This window comes from Dromiciops gliroides, chromosome 2 (assembly GCF_019393635.1).
Source record: "Dromiciops gliroides isolate mDroGli1 chromosome 2, mDroGli1.pri, whole genome shotgun sequence".
Classification (NCBI taxonomy): domain Eukaryota; kingdom Metazoa; phylum Chordata; class Mammalia; order Microbiotheria; family Microbiotheriidae; genus Dromiciops; species Dromiciops gliroides.
Window position 1 is genome coordinate 212,727,892 of NC_057862.1, and position 26,445 is coordinate 212,754,336.

Genomic DNA, 26,445 nt, shown 5'->3' on the forward strand with positions numbered 1-26,445 from the left:
TTGACTAATACAACAGAAATTGGGTTAATGTAATTTAGGGAGGCCACATGGTATAAAGGAAGGAGGGTGGGTCTTAGAGCAAGAAGGCCTGGGTTTGAGTCCTGTTTGTGATAACTTCCTACCTGTGCGACTTTGGGCAAATCACTAAGCATCCCTTGGTCTTAGTTTTTTCATCTGTAAAATGAGCAGGTTCGATTAGATAGCCTCCATCTTTAGTAGAAGGGGCATTAGAAGTGGACATCTAGGTGCTGGTCTCAACCTTTACACTTATAAACTATGACACCTGGGGAAAATCACCACCCATCTAAGCCTTAATTTTCTTTTGTGTCAAACAAGAGGGTTGAATTAGACAACCTCTAAGGCCCCTTCTGAGGGCAGCAAGGTGGTACAGGGATGTTTTGATTGGTGTAGCACTATTGAAACAGTACTGGATTTGAAGACAGAGGGCATGGGGTTGGATGCTGACTCCGACATACTAACCAGCTATGTGACTTTGGGTAACTTGTTGTCTCTCTCAGGCCTCTGTTTTTTACCTGCAAAATAAAGGAGCTATACTAGATGATCTTTTAAGGTCATGTGCAACTCAAAATAAGTGATTCTATCTATGTTGTTTCCTTAGGTACCTGGCAGCATTAATATTATATGTCTAATGTGTCTTCCAACTTTAGTCTTCTTTGTTCTAACATTCTATTACTGTGATATATCTTCTAGCTCTGATGTCCTATGATTTTTGTAGAGGATATAATTCAGCCTGTTTTTTAAAAAATAATTTTGTATTTTTGTACCATGCTCCTGGGGAAAACCAAACAACTTTTAAGTAAAACATTTCTAAGGATAAATGTGATATCAGAAGTGAACTCGTCTGCTTACTTCAGGACAGAGGTGCTGTACGAACCCAAGATTTTATGATTGGCAACCTTTGATTACTTTTCTATGAAGAGTCCCCTAAAGACATAATTCAAATAGTCTAAGTAGAAAAAGGAAAATATGGCTGTTTTTTTCTCCCTCAGAACTCACAAGTAGTGTTAAAGTCAGAAGCAGTCAGAAATTGCCACCTCCTGGGTGCCATTGAATAAAAATCTATCACTTCTACATCCATTAAATTTCAATAAAAATGTGAGGTTAGTGGAGAGAGCACTGGATTGGGACTCCAGTGTTCTAGACCTGACTGTACCATTCACTAGCAGTATAAACTCAGGCAAGTCAGTCTTCTGTCTGGGCCTTGAATTTTCCCTTCTATAAAATAAGGGTATTAGATAAAGTGATTTCTTTAAGGTCCTCTACAGGTCTAAAATTCTGTAATGATCCTATTCCCTTTGGCTATCAATAATATCCTGCTCTTTTATGGGTTGCTGGAGTCATTCTAGAATTCATTTAGAAGCTAATTTTCATTCACTATTAGGAAGAATCAGCAGGATCTTGTCTCTCCTGGATTTGATACTAAAAGGATGTCTTATGTTGACTGCTGATAGTGACAGTCATACCACCTAATGGTCAGTAGCCTCAGAGACATATGACTGAGAAGGACAAATGGACACTAATTGAGCTCTGTGGAAGAGGATACCAAAGAGAAGTTGACCATCATGGCTCCTTGGGATGTGTCAACGAGGAATGACTAGAACTGGTCCAGTCACTACAGCCAGGTCAAAAAGTCAGGTCAGGAGTATGGACAATGTTGGTGACTCCAGGTAGGTCTAGGAGAATGGAGATCCTATCCAAGCCCCAGTGATCCAAGTCCTTAGCAGGTCTGGGCAGCCAAGCTCAGAAAGGTATTAGCAGCTATAAAGTTCCTTAAAGAAAATGAGAGATTCATTTTAAAAATTACTGCAGTCACTAGTTTATTATTTTATTTGTATGGCTCAAATTAATCACCTTTTAATGTAATTTAACAGTGGGCTATAGGCCAAGTGCATTATCATTATAGATTGTTGAAGTAAAAATTTCCTGGTTATATGATAGGCATTTGTCTTTTGAATTGATGCCAATGCACAATAACCTGTTTTTGAAGATTGGGCATTATGTGAAAGAGTTTTCAGTTCTCATTTTCAATTTTAGTTGACTGGTATATAAAGGAACCACAGCCACAATATTTTCTGAGAGTAGAAAGATTATTGGTTTTATTCCATTCTTGTTTTGCCAATAATGAGCTATCTAGGGAGGAAGTGTCATCAGGAATTCCTTCACCTTCTTGAGCCTCATTTTTTTCCATCCATAAAATGAGACAATAATACCTATAATAGCTAAATCACAGGATTACTATAACTTTACAAACTGAAATGTACTATAGAAATTTAGGCTATTCCTATTATTATAAGTTTCTCTCTCATTAGAGGAACAAAATAAAAGATGGATAGTTTGGGATTTCTGTAAGATTTATTACTGGTGTGTTGGCCACAACCATAAGTTATTGCAACACTTTTCATTGTTTCTATTATGAATTTTAACAAGAGATTCTGGTAGAGAATTAACATATGATTTCCTTAAAGTTGTAATTAAAGTTAAACTTGTTAATGATGACTAAAACGAAACAAAACTCTTAGGAACATGCTACAAGATCCTTCTTTTCTTATTCTGTTTTGCTCTAGTTGCTTCTAAGATCCGCCACCTGCAGGAATATCATAACCGGGTCCTCCACAATATTTATCCTGTACCGTCGGGGACTGACATCGCAAACACCCTGAAATACTTTTCTCAGACCTTGTTAAGGTAAGCTTTAAATTATCTTCTTCCTCTAAGAATTATTAGGCAATATTTTAGAACTTATTAGGATCTAATGTTTTTAAACTAAAGGTTTTAATGGACATTAAAGTTTTCACTGCTCTGCCAGAAGAGTCGGGACTCAATTTCTCTAAAATAGATAATGTCAGATCATTGACATCAATTTAAAATGACGGCTTGTATGGCTACTGCCTGATTTGCTAATTTAAGCTCCTTTTGAAGTGTCTGATTAAAAGTAATAAAGGTTATGAGCTTTATGCCAACAGATGGTTGGATTAAACTGAGAATGGACATTGTTTTAACTTAAGGTCAGGCAATGCTTTGGTCTTAAGAAAAATCCCTCTATTGTTAATAGTCAGTAGGACTTAGATATATTATTAGGATTTCCTTCCTCTTGAATGAAGAGCAATAATGCCATGATAATGAATTTTGCACATCTATGGTGCACATCATTTGATAAAAAGTATTCTAAAATTAATTACTTAAAATCTTTAAGAGACAAGAGAAAAGTAAACAGAAATCTAGGTCCCATTTTTCATTGTCTACTCTTATGATAAGGTGAAACAGATTTAGAGCAGAAAGTCAAGGTTCATCTGCTTCATGGTGATCATCAAGGTAACCAAGCAGGCAAATGGACCACAGTGGCTCAAAAAATTCAGTTTGCTGTTTGGGTCCATTATGTTCCTACTTTGATGCCTTATGGTGGGAATACTTGTGGTATAGATCAGAGGTGTCAAACATGTATCAAACAGGTGTCAGGCCTGAGGACCGCATGTAGCTACAACACTACTAAGTGTATCCTGAAGGAAATTAAAATGTAATTGGGAAATATTTAACAAATAAATAAAAATATAGTTAGTATTAATATTTAGTTTTCTAAGTCAATATGTGGCTACAGGGCTTTTTATATAGTTAACAGGCCCACCTCCTTTTCCATTTGGGGTTGACATCATTGTTGTAGTAGAAAGGGTACTCAATTTGGATTCCTAGGACCTGGCTTTGAATTCAGGCTCTGTTATTTGGACAAATTACTTCCCCCTTCTGGGCCTCAGTCTCCTCTTCTGTAAGAGGAGGGGCTTAGATGCTCTCTGAGATTCCTCTAATCTCCAAATCCATAGTCATCACTTGGGTTCTTGAAGAAGTTGCCAGAGGAACATAAGCAGACAGTACCAAATTTAAAAGACTTCAGGTATTGGCCCAAGAAACAGACTGTATCTTCCCTCTTCACTAAGTCCTTCTATGGTCAGTGATAATGAACCTCACACTTGTACATCCTTCTGTAAATTAGTTGCCCAAGTGAAATGATCATTTATTACCCTTTTTCATGACTAATACAGGTCCAATTTATATCATTATAAGAGATTACATGGTGAAAATTTTGCAAGTCATGGAATCTGGCCATATTTTCTTGACCGGCATAGCCTTTGTGTCTTTGAGGTCAGTGTTTTCAAAAGAAAACTTTGATCATTTCCTTTAATCCTAGATTATGAAAGTGCATGAGGAAAGATTGCAAGATGCTTCATTTTAGCCAGAGCTGCAGTTAAGTCCAATGGTACCATTGGATACCTGCAGGCATTTCTCTGATTTCGGTGGAAGCTTTGCACAGACGTCTAAAGACTTAAATAGGCAGAGACACTAAATTTCATTTATCAAAGTCATATCAGGAAAATATTCTTTAATATTTCCAAAGAACCACAATTTCACCCATGTGGCATTCCCCCTACTGGATTAGATTTCAACTCCTTCTTGCCTTAATATAATGGCTTAGAACTTTTTTTTTTTTTGGTATGTGGCAGTCCACTGAAGCCTATGGATCCCTTCTTAGAATGCTTTTTAAATCCATAAAATAAAAGACATGGGAATTTCAAAGAACATCAATTACATTGAAATACAGTGACCAAAGTAGAAAAAAGAAGACCCTTATCAAGTTCACAGACCACAGGTTAATAGATGATCTTTAGGAGTTACACAGGCCAAAAACCTTACTAGCTTCTGGCCACCATTGTGATAAGCCTTTTGAACTTTTTGACTCTCCAGTCACAGACACGTGAATCATTATTAAGCCCCTACTCAAAATCTTCCTAGCCTGAGTAGGACTGTCAGAGCTTGTGTTTTCACTGTCATATTTGTCAAGAACCCAGAGTTTCCTCTGCACCATGATGAGGCATCAAAATAGGACTTTTGATGAAAAACCGAGAAAGGAAATACATCAAAATGTTGCCATACTCATGAAAAATAAATTGAGAAGAGTTGATCTATATTTACTCAATCCATGATACATTTGTTTTCAATCCAACAAACTTATTCATTGCCTTACTCTATGTTAAGCCCTATGCTGGACACTGTCTTGGATATAAGGAAGATTCTAATCCTATCCCTGTCCTCCTGGAGGAGTTTATAAGTTTATTTCATGTTAAAAACATTCCATAGCCATTTTTCTCCTACATCTAGGTTCTCTTTGAATGGGCTTGCCCTTTCCCCAATTTGAAATTGAAAAATTTCCAGGCCTTTTTCAAAGTTGAAAACTCTTAGATTCCTTAGCACCAATCTTTGCTCTAGTGCCATTTAGGCTGACAGTGGATATAAAGTTGTTTTTTAAAAACATATTTGGGGACAGCTAGGTGGCACAGTGGATAAAGCACCGGCCCTAGATTCAGGAGGATCTGAGTTCAAATTTGGCCTCAGACACTTGACAGCTACTAGCTGTGTGAACCTGGGCAAGTCACTTAACCCTCATTGCCCAGAAAAAACCAAAACCCCAAAACCAACAACCCCAAACTAACCTAAAACATAATCAGGATTGAACTGATTGGTCCTAACTTTTTAGAGAGTTTAAAATAATTTAAAAAGTGGATTCTATTCTCAGTCCAGAGGTCTCGATTGCAACCCACAAGTACAGTGAAGAGGAGATTGATGTGTTAATACATATACTTTTCATTGATTTAGTTCCAGAATCTAGATTAGTCAAGTAAATTCTATTCATCTGTCAGAACAAATTCAGATGTCGAACTCATGGGAGACTTTGGACAAATTAATTTTCTTTGCTATGAATATGTGAAGGCAAATTCTCATCTTTCCCAACACTCCTTCAGAGGTTCTCTCTTAGTACAGAATTTTTATGAACATGGAAGGGACCTTGCATAGTGTTGTGGAAAGAACACTGTTCTAGGAGTCCCAAGACCTGTTTTTTAATATTAGCTCTGCCAGTAAGGAGCTGTGGGCCTTGGGTAGGTCACTTCCCTTTCGGGGGCCTTGTTTCCTCATTTGCAAAATAAGGGAGTTGGTCTCGATAATTTCTAAGATCCATCCCTTCTAGCTCTAATCTATTCTAATTTTGATTGCTATGAAAGGAGAATCTCTTATGGGTTGAAAAGGAAGGGTGAAAATTTGGCTGCTAAACTTAACTCTTCTGAGCAGGGCATTCCTAGCCTTCTTTGTGATTTAATGTCTAGTGTATATCTATTAGCAAGAATTGCAGATAGGGGAAATGGTTTTGTCATTCCCGAAATGCACCATTTGGTTGGGAAAAATACTTTTATTTTTTGAAAAAACTTCACAAAACATCATAAAATCACCATAAATGATGCATTACACATTTATTCATTAGCTCTTCCTTAAGTTTCTCCACAAGTGAAAGCATTTCCTTACATTAATACATGAATAGTAATTAAAGACTGGTTTCATGGATTACTCATTATCAGCCTTTTCCTCCTACCCTCACCTGAGAATTGAATCTAGAGGCAGTGAGGGGGCAGCTCTGCCATCAGACTTGTAGCCCAGATGTTTATGCTGCCATCCTTCCCACCCTGCTTGTGTGCAGCTGTTATTGAAAGTGCCACATATAGGGAGGCAAAAATAGCAAAGTGGAATTCAGCTTGTGAAATTTAAACTTACTGATCAAACATTTCTTGGAAAAAGGTCTTCTTATACTCATGTTTTAGGATGCACAATATTACTCATTTTAAAAACATTGTAGTATTTTTACCCATCCAAGAAAAGTTTGATTGGGTCACAGGGCTTTACTTAAAGGATTGCTTTTATTTCATTATATGGGATTCATTTTACCCAAGATGAGAAGTGCTGGTCTGTTTTGTACCACTTCTAAGAGAATCCTATCCAAAAGTCAGTAATTTGGGTTTAGACTAGCAATTCCCTGAATTTTGGGAAATAGTATATCTGACTCTTCTCCTGTGTGGTTCTATGGGCATTTTCAGTGGGATATAGACTCATGTGCAAAATGTTGTACTAATAGGACTTCAGAAATAATTTAGGAGCATATAAAAATGTAATTAGTGGGGACAGGTACAAATTCCAGTTGGGGCCCAGGAGTCCTGAAAGGTGTATTTCCTTTTAATGCTCCAGTGTGGTAATGGCCTTGGCCCAGTTAGAATCCTACAGGATGAGACCTGATTTTCTGAGGGCTGGCCTTCTCAAGAGTACATTCAAAGGTGATATTTTCAGTAGAGAGAGATCTGTTGTTGCAAGAGAGCTCCAAGGCTGGTGGATAATTTGATGCCACCCCCAAAAGATCTAGATGGACAGATGTGACAGGAATTTTTATACTGGCACATTTTTATTGTGTTAGGCATAGCAATCAAAGTCAAGCAAATTAAAAAAAAACAACAACCCCAACACATCAAGAATTCAACACTCTGAGTACTTAAAAACAAACCACATCCACTCTTAGGTTATTTATTGCTAAGAAATATTTTGTAACTATTCTGAAAGTATTTTCTATTATTATCAATTGTTTTGCATTGGACATTGGGTAACAGAAGCCAAAGGAAACTGAGAGGTAAATAAGGCACATGGAAAACCATGTAGTCATTTATTGTAGATTGTGACCTATCTGTCAGTAAAAGGGAAGAAGAATAAATTCCTAGCTGACATAGCAAGCATGCCTGATACTAACCAACTTGTCACAGAACTTTCCATTTGTACATGTAACAGCCAATCACTGAGAAATTTAGTTCTGTGTAATGACTATAGAATAAGTGTAGATTAAGTTTATTTTATATAATGAAACAGATAAAAATAAGTGCTTTCTACTTTCATATTTGTTAAGCTTATATGCTTACTATAGAACTGCGCTGTATAAGTGCAAAGTATATCACTATTATTATTATAATCATATTGCCTATTTATTGTCTCTTCTTCTGATAAATAGCATAACCTACTTTGTAAGCAAATAAAACCCTAACAACCCCCCAAAGTTTTTTAAGCAGCAATTTCTTCCTTTAAAAAAAATTAATAAATTTTTTCAGCTGCAGTAATTTTACTAAAATGTCTTTTAAAATGTCCAAGCTAAATTCTTTTTAGTTATTGATTTTGATTCCCTCTAAACTTTTTAATTTTTCTAAATTATCTTTCCTCTAATTTATAGTGAGTTTTGTTGAATAATACCGTAAGTAGCATCAGTAACGAATGGGAGCATACTGTATGATGTGCAGCTATATAACAGGTGTTGCTTGCTTAACCCTTAGAAATTTGAAGGTAACTATTTAACAAAGCAGTGTTTGTATTCATAAGAGAAGATGTTTCCTCCCCCCGACATGCAAAATTTAAACACACACATAAACAACCATTATCATTAGCTCACAAACATATGCTACAGACCATCAACTATATATTATTTTATAGCTTTTCCAAATGTAGCTTAGTTAAGCATTTTAGAAATATATATTATTTCTAAATCCATGTGCCTGTTTAAACTCATTATCTCAAATGATACTGACAGAATGTCATGAAACAGTATCATAAAATACATACAGACATTATTTTGATGAAATAAACATGTGATTTTTAAGACTTTCTTAACAAACACACATGTTTATTCTTTGCTAAAACATGTTTCTGGAAGTGCCATGCCTATATTTTGCATGTTGTAATTGACTTGATCTAGATAGTCATGCAGAAAATGCCCTTTCCAAGTGCCTTTGTTTTGCCGAACAAAACCCTTGCCAATCTGACGGTCTTTTTCTTCTTTGAGAAAACCACCCCTTTACCAAATTGCTGAACTGTAAAACATGGGTGTGGCACTGAAACATGAAACATGCATTTTTATATTTTTGCTCCTTATTAACCAGATAACACATGAGATGCAATGCAAATTATCACCAAGTCCAACCTTAATTTCTTAGTATCTCTAAGCATGAAGTATATGGCCGGTTACTAGATTTGTAGACACTGCCTTTGTAGCAATTGCATCTTATGTGGGGCAATATCTGGTGTTTTATTATTTGTTTTATAGTGTCATTTCAATGTAATGTGCTGTTCTTTGTGTCTTTGTTGTCTCTATTTTTTCTTTGTCCCCCCAACAGCATTTTGTCCCGCACAGGGAAGAAGGAAAGCCAAGATGCCTCCAATTTGACAGTGCCCATGACCATGTGTCTTTTTCCTGTGCCATTCCCACTCACCCCATCTCTAAGACCACAGGTCAGTTCCATCAACCCTACTGTTACTCGCTCCCTCCTTTACAGCGTCCTGCGAGATGCTCCATCTGAACGTGGCCAGCAAAGTCGTGATGCTCAATTATCAGATTACCCTTCATTGGACTATCAAGGCCTTTACGTGACTTTGGTGACTCTGCTGGAGCTCATTCCATTACTACAGCATGGTCAACATGGTAAGCACTTATCCTGATTGTTACAGTGGATTCAGATGAATGAAAGTGTTAAATGCCTTTGCTATTTGGTGGTGGAGTGGGGAGGTGTGTGATGGAAACTGTTTTTCTTTGGTCACATTTATGAATCATTTGTTTCAAAAAGCCCATTTACAGTGAAACTTTTTTATATTATATCCCCCATTCCACCATTTAAAAAAATGTATGCTGCTGATGCTCTTTCTAAGCCAACCCGCATTTTAGAGGGAGAATTTAAAGATCAGATTCCTTTCAGTGAGAAAGTGAGTTATTTTGAAGCAAACAGAGCAAATAGAATGTTTTTGAATGTTGGCTTGTAGAAATCAAAATTTACACTTAACCCAATGAGTCAATGAACTAGGAGTCAGGAGACCTGGGGTCTTACCCACTGAATAACTCTATAACTTTGGACAGTCTTGTAACCTTATTAGGACTCATTTTTTTTTACTTCTGTAAAGTAAGGGAGTGAAAGTAGGACAGTCAGATAGAAACATATCCCTGAGGGCAGCATATTGACTTAGAAAACCTCAAATTAACATTATCTATGTTGTATTATGTTTTTATTATTTTTAAAAACATTTTCCAATTACATTTTATTCTGGTTTGACCACACTTGTGGTATATGCCATGGGCCATGAATTTGACACTTTTGGACTAAATTATCTCTAAGTTGCCATATAGTTCTATGATTTCAAATTTCCTTTTAGCTCTAACATTCTGTGTTTCTGACTATGAATATTTACTTTAAAGTATTCTGGCCATAAATTTGGTCATCAAGAAACACAGGCTCTTTTCTTCATTCCCCTTCTTGGCTAATGTGATTTTAGACCTTAACCACCTTTTTTAACTTCCTTAACCTTTCTGAGTTTTATTTCCCTTACTTGTAAAAGGGATATTACTGATACTTAGCATCCTAACCTAGCAAGACTCTTGGGTGGATTCATTGGATAATATATTCAATAAATTACTGTGATATTTTTGGAGAAAGATATCATATAAATAAAAGTTCTCTAAGAGTTGTAGCATTCATGATTTTATTCTTGAAAGTACGATAAGGAATTTTCACTGTGTAGATGAATGAGAGTATTATTCAGGTATCTTATCATGCATTCCTAGTTAAATCTTTTAATAGTCTGTTTTATGTTTTGCCATAGTATATTTAGTGAGTTATTTTTTAAAAATTGAGTTCCATTTATGATAATGATTTTATTGTTGAATTTTGGTGGTTTTGGGGGGTATGGTATGACTATAACCAAAGTGATATATTGATATACAAATGATCCACAAAGTAGGTCGAAATTCATAGTTGAACAAAGATGTGTTATTTGTCAGAAATTGTTAAAATTGTCCATCTTTTTTATTTGCTTAAAACAAAGTTGATCCAAATTGTTTTCTGAAGTCTCTTGATTGGAAAATATGTTTTTATTTCAAAACATCAAGGCCAGTATTTAATTCAATCCATTTTTGTTAAAATCTTATAAAATAGTCAAAAGGTATAAAGGATGTATTCTAGCTCTGGTTCTGTTGGGCTTGGTTTCAGTCTTGGCTCAGCCACTATCAATTTGACCTTGGCAAGTATCTTTACATTTTTCTTCTCAGTTTTCACACCTCTAAAATGAAAGGTTTGATCCCAATGATTTAAGGTTCTTCCCAGTTCTTAACTGATCACGATTTAAAGCAACACAAATCTCATAGCTTAAACCAGAGCCTTCTTGAACAGAAAGCTCCTAAAGCTTACTATGGTAGTGCCAGTGATGGAATATACACATGGTTTTTCACTGTTATCAATAATGAACTAATACTGCATGGTTTCAGTGTGGCTTATGCTGCTACTGGAGCTATTTGGTCATTAAAAACCTTTTGTACTTGGGACATTTTTTTCCTCCTCTTTTTCATTGACCAGAATACTTACAATATGATGCTTTTTGAAGGGTTTACTCTGGAGTTTCCCCCTTGATGAATGATTAATCCTCGGCCTTTAGTTTGTTCAAAATATAGAAATAAATCTCCACTGTCCTTCGGGACCCAGTGTAGCATGAATAATTTGAATAAATGTGTTGTCACTTAGAATGATGGGTGGAATTTGAATGAAGAATCTGAAATGAAATAATGTAGCATTCATTAAGCTCTTTGATGTATTGGTAGTATGGTATAGTGGAAATATACTGAAGCAGAATAGAAGTCCTGGCTTGGCTATTTAATAACTATGGAACCTTGATCATAGAATGTCTAAATTAGGAGGTCATCAGTTCAACTCTTACATGTACAGTAATTCCTCCTACAACATCCTGAATAACTAGTGTTTATTTAAAGACCTTGAGTGAGGGCAATACTATAACCTCTGAGTTATTTGAAGCCACTCATTCCACTTTTTGGAGCAGTGAGCAAGTCCATTTATTTGTTTGGATGGGAGTTGCCTCATCTGTAAAGTTACGTGTTTGGGCTAGATAATGTCTTAAGATCCCTTCTGGCATTGACATTCTGTGATGCTATGACTTAAGAAGAGGGGTGTTCATTGTAATAAATTACAGCTCAGGTCAATGTATACTTCTTGCTCAATTTATGGAGAAGTTTTAATATGTATGCTTTATCTTTTTGTTTTAAAGTTGTTTCATTTTTCTCTTTGTTATCCGTTTGCTGGTTTTTGTTTTTGTTTTCCCCATTATAAAAGTTGAAAGAAGACAGATAACTTTAGGTTAATTTTCAGAAGTAGATGGAGTTAGAGACAGAGGCAGTATCTTCACAATAATTTGACTGAGTAGCAGTTTAGGGCAGGGAAAGGGCACAGTCCTGGAAGTCAGGTTAAGTCAAATCAACAAGCATTTATTATTATATGCCAGGCGCTAAACTACCACTATACTACAAAGAAAGACAAAACCCCATAATCCTAATGGGGAATGTGAAATGCAAATAACTATATACATACAATATATACATAAGTAGAAGGTAATCTCAGAGAGAAAGTGACCTTTGCATTTGTTCTGGCCCTGCAGCATCGGTCAAGTCACTTGTTTTTGGCCTCATTTTCCTCAAATGTAAAATGAAAGGATTGGATTAGATAATATCAAAAGTCCTTGTTCTAAAATTTTGTTGCACTATGATTCTAAGATCATCTCAAATGATGGATGACTTACTGGGAATAGTATTTGATAGAGTGAAATCACAGGACAACTAAAATATTATTTTTCCTCTGCCCACCCACTAACGCACAGTGTCATTAGAACGACTCCACAATAATGAATTCCAAAGTAAATTAGAAATGACTTTTTAATTATCTACTCACTATTTTGGATTATTTGTGACAGTGTTTCCACCCTAAGCAAAACTAATTGAGAATGTGATATTAGTGTCTACGCTTCTCTTTCTTGGGTTTTATGCAACCTCCTTATCTCAGTTTTGAAGGCAATGATCATGAAATAAAGTTTCTCATGTTATATGGCATGGCTTGATAGGTACCGTAGTTCCCTGCTGTTATCAACTTGATAAAAATACAGGTAGGCAAGTAATAAAACATCCCTGAGTCTGTCATCTTACTTAAAATGTATTGGAGATAAGAATGAGACAGGAATTTAAAGATTCACTATTTCATAGAAAGTGATTTGAGATTAAAGCAAGGAGCCGCATGAATACCAAGTATTATTACAACCAATAAGCATTTATTAAGCACCCATTACATGTCAGGCTCTGTACTAGGCAATGGCAACATTCCTAATCTCAAGGAGTCATATATTATATCATAATATTTTATTCATTCATTTAACAAACAGTTATTAAGTACTTATTTTTGCCAAGCATTGTACTAGGTAGGCAGTGAAGATGGTACATTTAAAAATATTCCCTGAACCTAAGGAGCTTACAGTCTAATGGGAGTATGAGATGTATATAAAAATATGTTAAACAAAAAGAATGTGACAAGTGCATAAAAATTGCAAATAAAATGCTATGTGAATTCCAAGGAGAGAAAGATCATTTCTGTCTTGGGGAATCAGGGAAGGCTTCAAGGAAAAAAAATGTTATCTTGAACTGTCCCTTGAATAATGATTAGAATTTTAATGTCATTGAATAACATTATGTCTATATCTTTATGTGTGTGTATGTATGTATAAATTCAAAAAACATATGTATAGCAACAGACAAGGCAATTTATGATTGAATACCTGATGGGATGGGAGAAATAGTGACTTATTTCTTTAGTCAATTCATATAACTGCAATCCCCAAAGCTAATATATTTTCTTAGTTACAAACTATTTTACTAATTTCTTCTCCTTTCTTGTTTTGCAGATCTCGGACAGTCAATATTTTATACAACGACATGTTTGCTACCCTTTCTTAATGATGACATTCTGAGTACTTTGCCCTACACAATGATATCAACATTAGCTACCTTTCCTCCGTTTCTACACAAGGATATTATTGAATATCTCAGCACATCTTTTCTACCCATGGCTATATGTAAGTTCAATTTCGATCTCAGTCTGATGTTATCACATTTTGCAGGGATATGAGATATGTTAACATATGCTATTAATGAAAATTGTATTTGATGTCATGGGTTATAGGTTTTCAGAAATATAATAGTTACTTCACAGACTAGTTATAATTTTACATAAATATTATTGTAAAAATCAAATGAAAGAATGAATTTTCATAGATTCATATTTTGTCCTTATGTTGTAGGGAAAAAGTAAACATTGTAGAGCACAGATTATTAAAAAATTTCCATTTTACAGATGATGAAAACTTTTTATCATAAAAATGGCAGCATGCACACCTTCTGGGATACAGTAATTCTTACCTTTTGCTCCTAAAGGAAGTATGCTATTGTGTAGAGCACACTGGATTAAAGTTAGGTGATCTAGATTTTAGTCCTGTATCTAATTTGGTATGTGGCCTTCAATTCGACAGTAAATCATATAATTTGAGTCTTATTTTTCTGCAAAATGGGGAATAAGAATATTTATACTGCCCATCTCATAGAGATATCATGATGATAGAGTAAAGGAAAGATGTAAAATCCTTTTGGAAAAATTTGAGTGTTGATACAGATATAAAGCAGAGTTACAATTGTGGGGTTAAACTGAATTGTTTCATTGCTAAGGGTTTAATCTTGCAGGCTTTTTCAGAACATGGACATGAGAAGATGATGTTAGGTCTTATAGTTTTCAAAATTGCAGCCTCTCTATAATAATTTAAAAGCCTAGAAATTGATCATCATTGAACTTTGTTCTCATAAAAAACATTTATTCACCAACCAAATTCAATCCTTAGGAAAAAATAATTTTCATCATTACATTTACCTACCTCAGTAGAAACTGCTGCCTTAATTGGTGACTATGTATAGATATATTCTATACCAATCCATAATAACATTTGGTAATGAGGTATTTATTCTACTCATTATTTTAACGTGCTCAGGTTGTTTTCCATATATGTATATTCACGGAGCTTCATAGTATATTCATGTGTATATGGAAACATATATATACATATATATGTATCTATATTTTTCTTTTTTAAATTAAAAAATTTTATTTGTGATATATGATTATATTTTATACATATATCAAACAGATATAATATAGATAAAGGCACATATATGACATATAATGTACATTTTCTATATTATTACATTTAGATATACCTAGATATATTATAATACATATAACTTAGCATTTTAATTCCTTAAATAACTATTTTATAAATAACAAATACATATCAATTTATATAAATAATTTATGACACATTTGTTTAAATATAATTACTATATAAATAATACCTAATTATCTCATAAATGCACAACATATATATATATATGTATATAAATACAGATATACCTCCTGTACCCTTCCCAGCAACCCCTCCCCCACATTTCCAGATTAAACATTTTTATTTATATTTTTCTATTCCAATCACAATCCCTCCCTTGCCCCCTCCCCTGTCTCCTCCCCAAGGCAGTAAATAATCCAATATGGGTTATACATATATGATCATGAAAAATATTACTATATTTGTCACTTAATGAAAGAATGTGAAAAATAGCATGCCCCAATCTGTTCCATCAATATCAGTTCTTTCCCTGGAGGTGGATAGTATGTTTCATCAATATTCTTTGGGATTGACTTGGATCATTGCATTGCTGATAGTAGTCAAGTCACTCACAATTCTTTATCAAACAATATTGCTGTCTCTGTGTATTCTCTTGGTTCTGCTCACTTCCCAATACATCATTTTTTTTTTTTTGGGTGGGGCAATGGGGGTTAAGTGACTTGCCCAGGGTCACACAGCTAGTGTGTCAAGTGTCTGAGGCTGGATTTGAACTCAGGTTCTCCTGAATCCAGGGCTGGTACTTTATCCACTGTGCCACCCAGCTGCCTCCCCCCCCCCCCAATACATCATTTCATACATGTCTTTCCAAGCTTTTTTGAAGCTCTTATTTTTTCAAATAATGTACCTGTATTTTTCACAAATTTGCAGATTCTAAGAGCTGGAAGGGAACTGAGGACATCTATTTCATTTTTCCCCAACCAAGATCTCTTTAGTTTTTGAGTTTTACATATTGATTAACAAAAGATTTTATTTCAGGACATGGAGTGTTCATTTTCTTATAATTTAGGTGAAAACAGTCTGCTTTTGCTTAAATTATCCAGAGAATTGAGAAACTAGCCTATTGCCTGCCTATCCTATTCATATTTATAGGTGACATGGTAACTTATCATTTCATTCTGTGTACTATACATAGGACTATGATGACATCATGAATCAAAGTAATACAATTTGGAGGGTTTACAAGTAATGGCTGAGTTGACACAAGGAAGAGTGTTTCATGAAGGTTGGATAATGTCCTGCCATTTTTGTTTGTAAATTTACTTTTTTATTTATTTAAGCTTTTCATTAAGATGCTAATCAAGAAGGGTCCCAGGTCATGCATATGACTTGAGTTGAAAGCACAGAGAATATTTAGTATGCAGGAGAGAAGAGTCAGGGAGGATATATGATAGCCATCTTCAGGAATTCAAGCAGCTGTTATTTGGAAGAAGGATTAAACTTTGTTCTGTTTTGCCCAAGGGAACAAATCTAGGGTCAAATAAGCCTCAGATAAAAGTTAAAAAGAGGCAAAATTAGGCCTTGTTTACATCATCAAAGGGAGATAGAAAATTGAGGAAGTTATCCAGTTAGCTCTGGTCTAAATACATTTTACATGAAATATCCCGAAAAGGCAAAATATTTTTAAAAAACCCATCATTTTTGGGGGGCAACTAGGTGGCACAGTGGATAAAATACTGGCTCTGGATTCAGGAGGAACTGAGTTCAAATCCAGCCTCAGACACTCGACACTTACTAGCTGTGTGACCCTGTGCAAGTCACTTCACCCTCATTGCCCCACAAAAAAAAAAGAAAGACATAAATTTTCCAATCTATTATGCTCATCAAGCATTTTGTAGGCCAGCTCCTAGAATTTTTTAAATATATGAGCTAAAACGTCACTGCTGTTAGACACAGAGGAAATAGATGAATTTTCATTGAGAATAATTGCAGTGGAGCAGGAAATCACTTACAATGGCCTACTATAGATAAAAAAGAGCTGGTATGAGGCCCAAATTTCACTCTTAACTGGAGACTGGATTCTGCCATTTGCTGTGTGACTTTTGCCAGTCACTTTTGACTCCTTAGGAATTTTATATCCTCAGCTGTAAACAGAGGGGGTTAGACTAGACCACCATTCTGGTATAATGAAAAGGGGGCTGGTTTTAGAGTCAGAATACCTGAATTCAAATTTTGTCTATGCCACTCAATATCTGTGAGATCTGGGGCAGCTAGGTGGCACAGTGGATAAAGCACCGGCCCTGGATTCAGGAAGACCTAAGTTCAAATCTGGCCTGAGATACTTGACACTTACTAGCTGTGTGACCCTGGGCCAGTCACTTAACCCTGTCAGCCTCAGTTACCCATCTGTAAAATGAGCTGGAGATGGAAATGGAAAACTACTCCAGTATCTTTGCCAAGAAAACCCCAAATGGGGTCACAAGGAATTGAACACAACTGAAAAATGACTGAATAACAACAAATAGAAGAGTTAAGTGATCTGCTTTCAAATTTCATCTCTGTGATCTTGAACTAGTCACTACCTCTCTAGGTTTTGGTTTTCCGATCTGTAAAATAGTGATACTTGCACCACTTACCTTACCCAGTCTTTAAGAGCCATCTAAAAGTGAGCTGCTGATATCTGGTATTAGCTGTGTGTTCTGGATAAGTCATCTCATTTCTCTGGCTCTAAAACCCCATGATGATAACTTGATTTTCTTAACTTGTCTGTAAAAAACTTGTCTGCACATAACTTTCCCTATTCCTGTAATTATGATTCAGTTCTCCATATCAATAGTACATACCTTTATGTTAAACAAAGACTTCTTTAGATCCAACTGAAGTTGGTTGACAATTGGCATTCATTCCTTTGGTTCTTAGGATCTTTGAAAATATTCTACTGAACTATTGATGGAGTCCAACTGTGAGAAACTGACTCCTCATACATATGTCACATTTGCTGTTTCACAGCCCAGGCAGTCATGCAAAGACCTAGACAAAAAGGGAAAAAGGAATCCTACAACAGAAATTCTACTAGAATTAGAGATTGGCATTGGGGATGGGAGACAGGAGGGTGGGGTAATGAAGGGGAATGTGGGCCCAATAGAAATTATGACAGAAATGAGAGATGAGTATTTTATTTTCTTATTAATCTTTGTGACCAAAGGCAACAAGAGGCCTGGATTAGAATTAATAGCTCCCATTTCTATAGTACTTTAGATATATAAAAAGCCTGTGGGATAGGCAGAGGACAAAGGGCTTGGCTATGATACTGAGAGACAGCATGATGTACTAGAAAGAGCCTTGGTATTAGAGTTAAAAGACATAGATTCATGTCTCAATTCTGAAACTTACCACCTGTATTTATGAGCTGCTAGTTACTAGCTGTGAAGGTAACCAAGTTGTTTGCCTTCCATAAGCCTTGGTTTCCTCATTTATAAAATGGAAATGAAAAGTGACATGTCCTAGTGGATAGAGGGCTGACCTTGGAGACAGGGAGACCAGAATTCAAGTCTTATACTTGATAGATAATAGCTGTGTTACCATGGATAAGTCCTTTACCTTCTCAAAATCAATTTTCTCTTAAGATTGTAAATTATAGTCCAATTGGCTAGATTGGCACAGACTAGTGCCATCTTGTACCAGTGAGGGAAGTTTCTATATTAGGAGAGAATCATAGATCTCCCTGTATCCCTGAATGGTGATTATAAGATGTAGTTTACTTGATGAAATTATTTGAGGTTAACAGCTTTGCAAACTTTAGAGCACTACAGAAATATGAGCTTTGATTGAGCCTTGATTATGTTCTGATCTTGAACTCAGTAATCTTGGGCATAGTACTCCTCCATCTCTCTGGGCTTTATCCCATTTCTAAAATGAGAAGTTTGAATTTGCTTTCTAAGCTCCCTTCTGGCTCTAACATTCTATGTATGATTCTATAATTTGGAGTAGGTACTATATTCAGAAATCTTAACAGAGAAAGAGCTTAAGGCACATAGGGTTCTGCCTCATTTTTGTGATGTTCCCAAGGCCAATATAAGAATAGCTAATTTCTCAGATGTTGTAAGAATGCACCCTTATGCACTCAAAGTATGAAGGTCTGCCCTTTAAAGTGGATCTAATAAGTTACTGGCAGCCCTTGAAAATTAAAGAGGACAACAGTGATAAGTCCTCAATGCCATCCTGTCTCAGATACCAGCTGCTATGATTTTACTAGTTAATAACTCCTTTTGAGTTTCTGGAGGGCAAGATTTGGTTCATTTTAAAAATCAGATTTGCCTTTTATGTCAACCTTTCTTTTCAATTTCTTTCTCACATCTGACATGTAATTTCAGTTCTTTTTGCTTCAAATACAAATACAAATATATATGTATATACATATATACATATTATAATATATACATACATACATATATGTTAAAAATTTGGCTAAGGATTGAAAATGGTTTGTATTTTACCTGGGAAACCTTTTTTTCTCCAAGAGTTGACTCTAAGATTTGCAGATACCTTTGAAATATGTATGTTTGGGGATGTGCTTTGGTAGAGAAGCTTACCAATTGTATCCAAGTTAAAATTTATTGGTGGAATCTACCTTCCTTCTTTCAAGTATATTCATGGAGGCATTAGATCCAACTGAAGTTGGTTGACAATTGGCATTCATTCCTTTGGTTCTTAGGATCTTTGAAAATATTCTACTGAACTACTGATGGAGTCCAACTGTGAGAAACTGACTCCTCATACATATGTCACATTTGCTGTTTCACAGCCCAGGCAGCCATGCAAAGACCTAGACAAAAAGGGAAAAAGGAATCCTACAACAGAAATTCTACTAGAATTAGAGATTGGCATTTCAAAGGATCATGCATTCTAGATTTATTTTCTAAGAATTTGGCCTTCCTTAGAATTTGGGGGTCTATGTTGTCTCATTAATTCTCTTTGGCAAACTTGGATTCCCTTAGGATATCACTCAACCAAAGAAAATGGGCTCAATTGTGTCTTAAATCTTAACTCTTACTGTAATGGCAATATGAATCTTCCTTGGTATATGAATGGTTAGGGCATTCAGGATCAAGGAGTTTGAGGTTATCATCATACTAACCATTCATTTAGTCTAACATGGTACTAGAAAGCATGCTACACTTGGAGTCAGGAGAATTGGGGCTTGACATTTCTTAGATTAGTTATGTGATTATTTTTTATTTTTTGTGGGGCAATGAGGGTTAAGTGACTTGCCCAAGGTCACACAGCTAGTTTAAGTGTCAAGTGTCTGAGGCTGGATTTGAACTCAGGTCCTCCTGAATCCAGGGCTGGTACTTTATCCACTGCGCCAACTAGCTGCCCCCTAGTAATATGATTATGGGCAGTCCATTTAAATGCCTCAGCTTTTTCATCTGTGAAATGAATATATTAAAATGTTCCTCTCATCTCACAGAACTGTTGTGGACAAGGTACTTCCTAATTCTCTAAATCACTAGGAAGTGTAAATTATAATACTCGAGGTTCTTCCAAAGGCCATTGTTTGATATTTATACAATGGAGAGGGGGGAGTGAGGAGGAAGTTAGACTTGATAGTCTCTAATGTCACTTCTAGCTTCAAATCTAAATTTTTTTTTGGGGGGGGGGAGCGGGGCAATGAGGGTTATGTGACTTTCCCAGGGTCACACAGCTAGTGTCAAGTGTCTGAGTCTGGATTTGAACTCAGGGCCTCCTGAATCCAGGGCCGGTGCTTTATTCACTATGCCACCTAGCTGCCCCCTCAAATCTAAAATTCTATGATAACATGATATTAAAAAATTAGATAGTGGTGTGGAACTTAGGCAGAGCATCAATCAATCAACAGGCATTCAGTGCTTTTTGTATTTTTTGGCATTATGGTAAGCTCTGGGTATACAAAGTAAAACAGAACAATCTATGCCCTCAAGGAGCTCATATTTGGAGACAATATGTACACATATAAATGTGTACATATAATGTATACATATGATATAGATGTAATATGAAATTTTGTGGGGAAGCATTAGCAGTTGATCAAGAATGACTTGAAGCAGGTGGTTGGGTTTGAGCTGAGTTTTGAAGAAAATTGAAGATTCTAAGAAGTAAATGTGAGGAGAGAATGCATTCCTGGATAGACTGTGCAAAGGCACTTGGGCAGAAGATATAATGCTATTATAGAGGCATAATGGAGCTGTAAACACTTTTTTGAGTTTTCCCCTCCTACTTGGGCATGTGCAGTGGAGGAGAATGGGACTGCAAACTTTTAAGTTTTCTGAGCACATAATTAGCATGGGGTGTGAGGGAGGTATGGAGGGAGGGAAGAAAGGAGGAAGACACACACACACACACATACACAGAGATATATTTGGAATGATTTTTTCCCCTTGCTGTTTGTATTCTTGGCTACATTCAATCTCATGGATACAGACTTCACATCTCTTTATATTGTACCTTTTCAAAAATTAGGTTCCATAAAAGAATTTAAAAAATTAGACTCCATAAATGATGTGTACTTGTGTATATTTACTAAATTAGGGGTGAGCTGTTTGTATTCAGTCTGTTAGAAGACTCCTAAAGTACTTTCTTTTTATACATCCTCAGAGTCAGTTTCCCAGGACTTTGGCAAGGAGAAGGCTTTTAATTTTGTGATTTGACCACACTTTAGAGAAAACGTAGATCAATAGTGATGGAAAGGATGGTTTCTTTTGGCATCCCATTTCAGTATATGTCATCCTTACTTTGAGCTGGTTTAGAATAAAAGTGAAGACACTCCCAAATAGCACTGTGACAGAAAATATTGAATTTTCTCCCCTGGTTCAGTCTGAAAGGTAGGCTCATGTAGTGGAAAAATCACTAGACCAGCAAATAAGAAATGGATTCGAGTACTGCCTCTGCTACTTACTGGCTATGAAACTTTGGGCTAATCACTTAGTTTTTCTGCACATCACTTTTCTCCTACCTTATCCATTTCGCAGACCTATTGTTTGGAAAGTACTTTAGAAACTGGAAAGTAGCATGAGCTACTTAGCATTTTTTTTTTCTAGGAGGAAGGTAGCAACAATATAGTCTTAGAGCCCTCCAAATTCTTCCAGAGGTCCTCAATGACCAAATGCAAACCTAAACATATTTCTTCAAGATATTCTTCCAGCTTTTCCATGCTATTTAATACAATTCAGGTCCCATATTGTAATATCTATATCTTCTGTGCTAGACAGACAGATCTAAGTTCTCCCAATTGTGTGTTATTTGTTTTTCTACTCATAGTCCCTATGCTTGGAACAATATCACATCGAGTTACCCATTGTTGAGTGGGTAAAGTATAAACATCAAGGTGATGGTGACTCAAAGGTGTTCTACTTGTTGGCTGGGGGATGCTGTCTTTAGAACTGACACTTAAGAATCCTTGCCACTGTAAATCTCTGATCTTAGTAAGTAGAAATGAAGAGGGTCCACTCACTAGTTGGAGTCTGATCCAAGGTTTGTTCAGAGAGTTGTTGAGAATGGAGTGACAATGCAAAAGAAGACAGCAAAAGTAGGAGTTGGAAGATTTGGGTTGGATTGGCTCATAGGAATTAAAGATGGGAACTAGGTGAGAACACAGACCTAGAAGCAATCAGAGTCAGGAAAACCTGAGTAAATAAGGAACTCTGGGAGCACAACTCAATGAACCTTTGGCCCACTCTTCCTATGTTCTGATGGAGTGTCCTTGTACAATGAAGCTGCATTTGTCAGCTATGCTCCCTTCTGTTTATGAAAGAGGCAAGGCCTTCAGATGCCAGGATTCACACAAGCAACTTGCTGCCCATTTCCCCTTTAGGTCCTTTAGGATTTGACTCAAAATCCACTTCTTCAAAAATGCCCTCTATAATTAGCTAAACCTATCTAATATTCATTGTGTGGTACCTAAATGATGTTTACATTTTTTGTTTATGTCATCATCCACACCATAAACATTTGTGGAGAGCTGACAGTGCAGAGCACTGCTTGTTTGGATTGGTTTTACATTGTTGTATTTGATTTGGTTTTTTGTTTGTTTTTGTTTTTTTTGTAGGGCAATGAGGGTTAAGTGACTTGCCCAGGGTCACACAGCTAGTTAAGTGTCTGAGGCTGGATTTGAACTCAGGTACTCCTGAATCCAAGGCCAGTGCTTTATCCACTGCACCACCTAGCTGCTCCCCATCGTTGTATTTGATGATCCTCCCTGCCTCCCTCCCTCCATCTCTTCCTTCCTCCCTTCTTTCCTTCTTTTCCTTCCTTCCTTCCTTCCTTCCTTCCTTCCTTCCTTCCTTCCTTCCTTCCTTCCTTCCTTCCTTCCTTCCTTCCTTCCTTCCTTCCTTCCTTCCTTCCTTCCTTCCTTCCTTCCTTCCTTCCTTCCTTCCTTCCTTCTTTATTGTGCAGAACATTAGGGAAATACAAATACAAATACTAGGGAAATTTATATCAGACACAATCCCTTGCCCTCATGGAACTTAAAAGTCAGTTAGTATACCTTGTGCAAAATGACAAATAAAAATACATTATATTGTATCTAATCAAAAAATATTTACTTCCAGTGGGCTCATCCAGGAGAGAAAGTGTTCCCGCCCATGTTAATCTCTCGGCATCTTCCATGTTAATGATAGCAATGCAGTACACATCGAACCCAGGTAGGTAGAGTGTAAGCTGCTTCCACTTTTTTCCAAAGTCCTGGAGCCCTAAGTCCATTCCAAAACAATCATCAAATACTTTATGACTCTAAACAGGATGTGAATTCTCATTCTGAGAAAGACTCCTTTTGGTGGACTGAGCAATGCTAGGAAACCTATTGGAAAACAGGCTTTAGAATCAAAATAGAATTTTCTCCAGCCTCCTTGTGGAGGCGAGAAAAAACTTGCTGGCTCATGATGCCTTCAGAATGATTAAAGACAAATTTTCACTGAAAATATGTGAGTAGAAATAGACATGTATTTTCACATTAGAGTGGAATTTATTAACCTAGCACTTAATAGATTTGTATCTAGTGTGCTTTTTGCACAGGCATACCTGCAAGTGAATGCTGGAAAATGAACTTAAAAGGGAAAACTATTCTGTCCCATTCTATACATATAAAATCAGGTTTTATTTTATTTTTTAAAGAACTCTTATTTATGAAGAAAAAAATTCTATGAGGGGAGTACCCAGCTTTTAACTTTAGCTTTTATGATTACTCTCTTCAAGTATTCTCAGATATAAAAAAAATAAGGTCCTCCAATGAACAGTGTAAGAATTTCATAAAAATATGTTTGACTAAGGAATGATTTTCCACATATCACTATGCACTACAGAGGACAAACAAGATCAAGTTCGGATTTGTTACATTTCTTATTATTCTGTAAAGAAATCTGGTCTGGGATTTGATCAAACAAGGCCCAACTTTAATGTTTTAGCATTACCTTTTGATTTTCTGTGCATCATATAAGTAAATATATTTGGTTTTCTCTGCATTATGTAAATAAGTACTCACCATTGTGAGCCTGTGCAGCTTCCAAATCTGTTTCCTCATTTGTCGCTGGGGAAAATCCACATGACTGCTTTTTTCATGTACTTGGTCAGCCTAAAAAAGTAATCCCTTCATTTTACAATGAGGGAACTGAGACTCAGAGAAGAAAGTGTGTTGCTCATGATCACATCCCTATTAAGTGGCAGATTAGGGACATAAACTCAGGTTTTCTGGATCCAAGTCCATTGCTTTCTGCCACCCTGGGCTTCCTGTTGAGGAATTCTCAAAGAATAAAACAATTCCTCTCAGGGATTCTCTGGCACTAGGTGATAGGGTATTGATCTCTCCATTCTGAGGTCATTTGACTTTATTATAGAAATAGCAAATGGCAGCCTGATTGTTTCAACTAATAGTCTGGTCTTGTTACTTATGGGATGAAATTCTCTTGATGTTATTCAATCTGCACATAATAATTGGATTCTGTGGTATTGTATTAGGCACCATAGAGAATACAAAAAATAAAAGACATTGGTACTGCCTTCAGGTAACTTCAGTTTATTTCAGTCATGATGGTATGAGATGGGTGCCAAGTGAATTGAATTGAAATTAAGTACAAATGGGGGTTGGGATTTGAAAGAGGGATAGCCCACTTTGGGCTAGAGGAGTCATGGAAGGCTTCAGTTTGATTCTCTTAGATTGTTCTATCAAGACTCTTCTTTTTTCCCAGATGTTTCTTAACTTTCTTTAAATATAGGTGACATACACTATAGTGTGAATTGTAATTCTTGGGAGCTCTTAAATTCTACTTTGTTAATATTATAAATTAAATGTTTCTAGTAGACACGGGAACAGAGACCTAGGAACTCCAAGGCAATTTCTATTTTTTGGAACTTTGACAAAATAAAAATGAAATTTTTTTTCTAATGCCAACTGGAGAGTAGTGGATTAATAATCTTTGGACTAACAGTTTGGAGACCTGGTTTTGAAACCTAGCTTTGCCAGTAACTTATTTCGTGATCTTGGCCCAGTCACTTGACTTCTCTTATTAGACCCTCTTCCGAAAATGAGAAGGTTGAATTACATAATTGTTAGATCTCTTTCCAGCTCTGATGTTTTATGTTGCAATTTTCTCATGTTCTTTCTAGTTATGAGTATGACTAATTCATCGATTAATTTTAGTTGCATAGCCTATTATTATAGTATCTATAAGCAATTTTCACATGTTTACAAGTTAATTTTATGTTAAAATTGCATTTTCCTTCTTCTAGTGTATCATTGCCAGTTACTGGAATGCCTCATGAAATATAAGCAAGAAGTCTGGAAAGTAAGTTTTGGACCAAATGTAGTTGGTGAATGCAAATTGAACTTGCATAACATTGTCAAAGATGGTTGACAAATATAAGTCATTGTGCAGGTCAAATATATCACAATCCTACTCTCCTGATGTCAATGCCCATAATTCTTTCCTCAGTGGTGAATCATTTCTAATAAATATTAGTTGGAATAGAAATGATGCTTTAAGAACAGTGTGCTGACAGAATAAGTTAACAAACGTGTCTTCATTCTAGGAATTCATTTACTTCTGTTTCTCTTATATTTTCAGATGACAAATTATTTAATTTAAACAAAAAATTTGCCTAAGTCCATTTTTTCATAACAGATGTGCTTTTTAAAAGATGAAATATATGTAGCCTGAGTCCTTCTAGAATATTTTTCTTTGTGGAACAGAATTTGGTTAAGATGAGACCCACTCAGACCTTACATTAAGCATTTTTGTTTAAGTCTGAAGGACTTCAGGGGGGCCAGCTAGGTGGCTCTGTGGATAAAGCACCAGCCCTGGATTCAGGAGGACCTGAGTTCAAATCTGGCCTCAGACCCGTGACACTTACTAGCTGTGTGACCTTGGGCAAGTCACTTAACCTTCATTGCCCTGAAAAAAAAAAAGTCTGAAGGACTTCATTGTAAGGTAGTCTCACCTATAAGAGAGGCCCACAGTATATTCTTTGGGGTGTTTTAGTATAGAACTTCAATCATATGATTTCTATATGTTT

At 36.0% G+C, this 26,445-nt stretch overlaps 1 protein-coding gene across 11 annotated transcripts in view; it reads left to right on the plus strand.

Moving 5' to 3' along the window:
• The window catches only part of UNC79 (unc-79 homolog, NALCN channel complex subunit), a 323,533-nt gene that overhangs the window by 30,346 nt on the left and 266,742 nt on the right, over positions 1-26,445 (plus strand). For 10 of the 11 annotated variants that reach the window (XM_043986754.1, XM_043986757.1, XM_043986756.1 and 7 more), the window contains exons 2-6: positions 2,586-2,706; positions 9,039-9,343; positions 13,642-13,812; positions 23,490-23,582; positions 25,663-25,718. In XM_043986754.1, coding sequence (XP_043842689.1) covers positions 2,586-2,706; positions 9,039-9,343; positions 13,642-13,812; positions 23,490-23,582; positions 25,663-25,718 — 746 coding nt within the window. The remainder of the gene's footprint in view (positions 1-2,585; positions 2,707-9,038; positions 9,344-13,641; positions 13,813-23,489; positions 23,583-25,662; positions 25,719-26,445) is intronic. The other variant, XM_043986762.1, reaches the window with a different exon arrangement.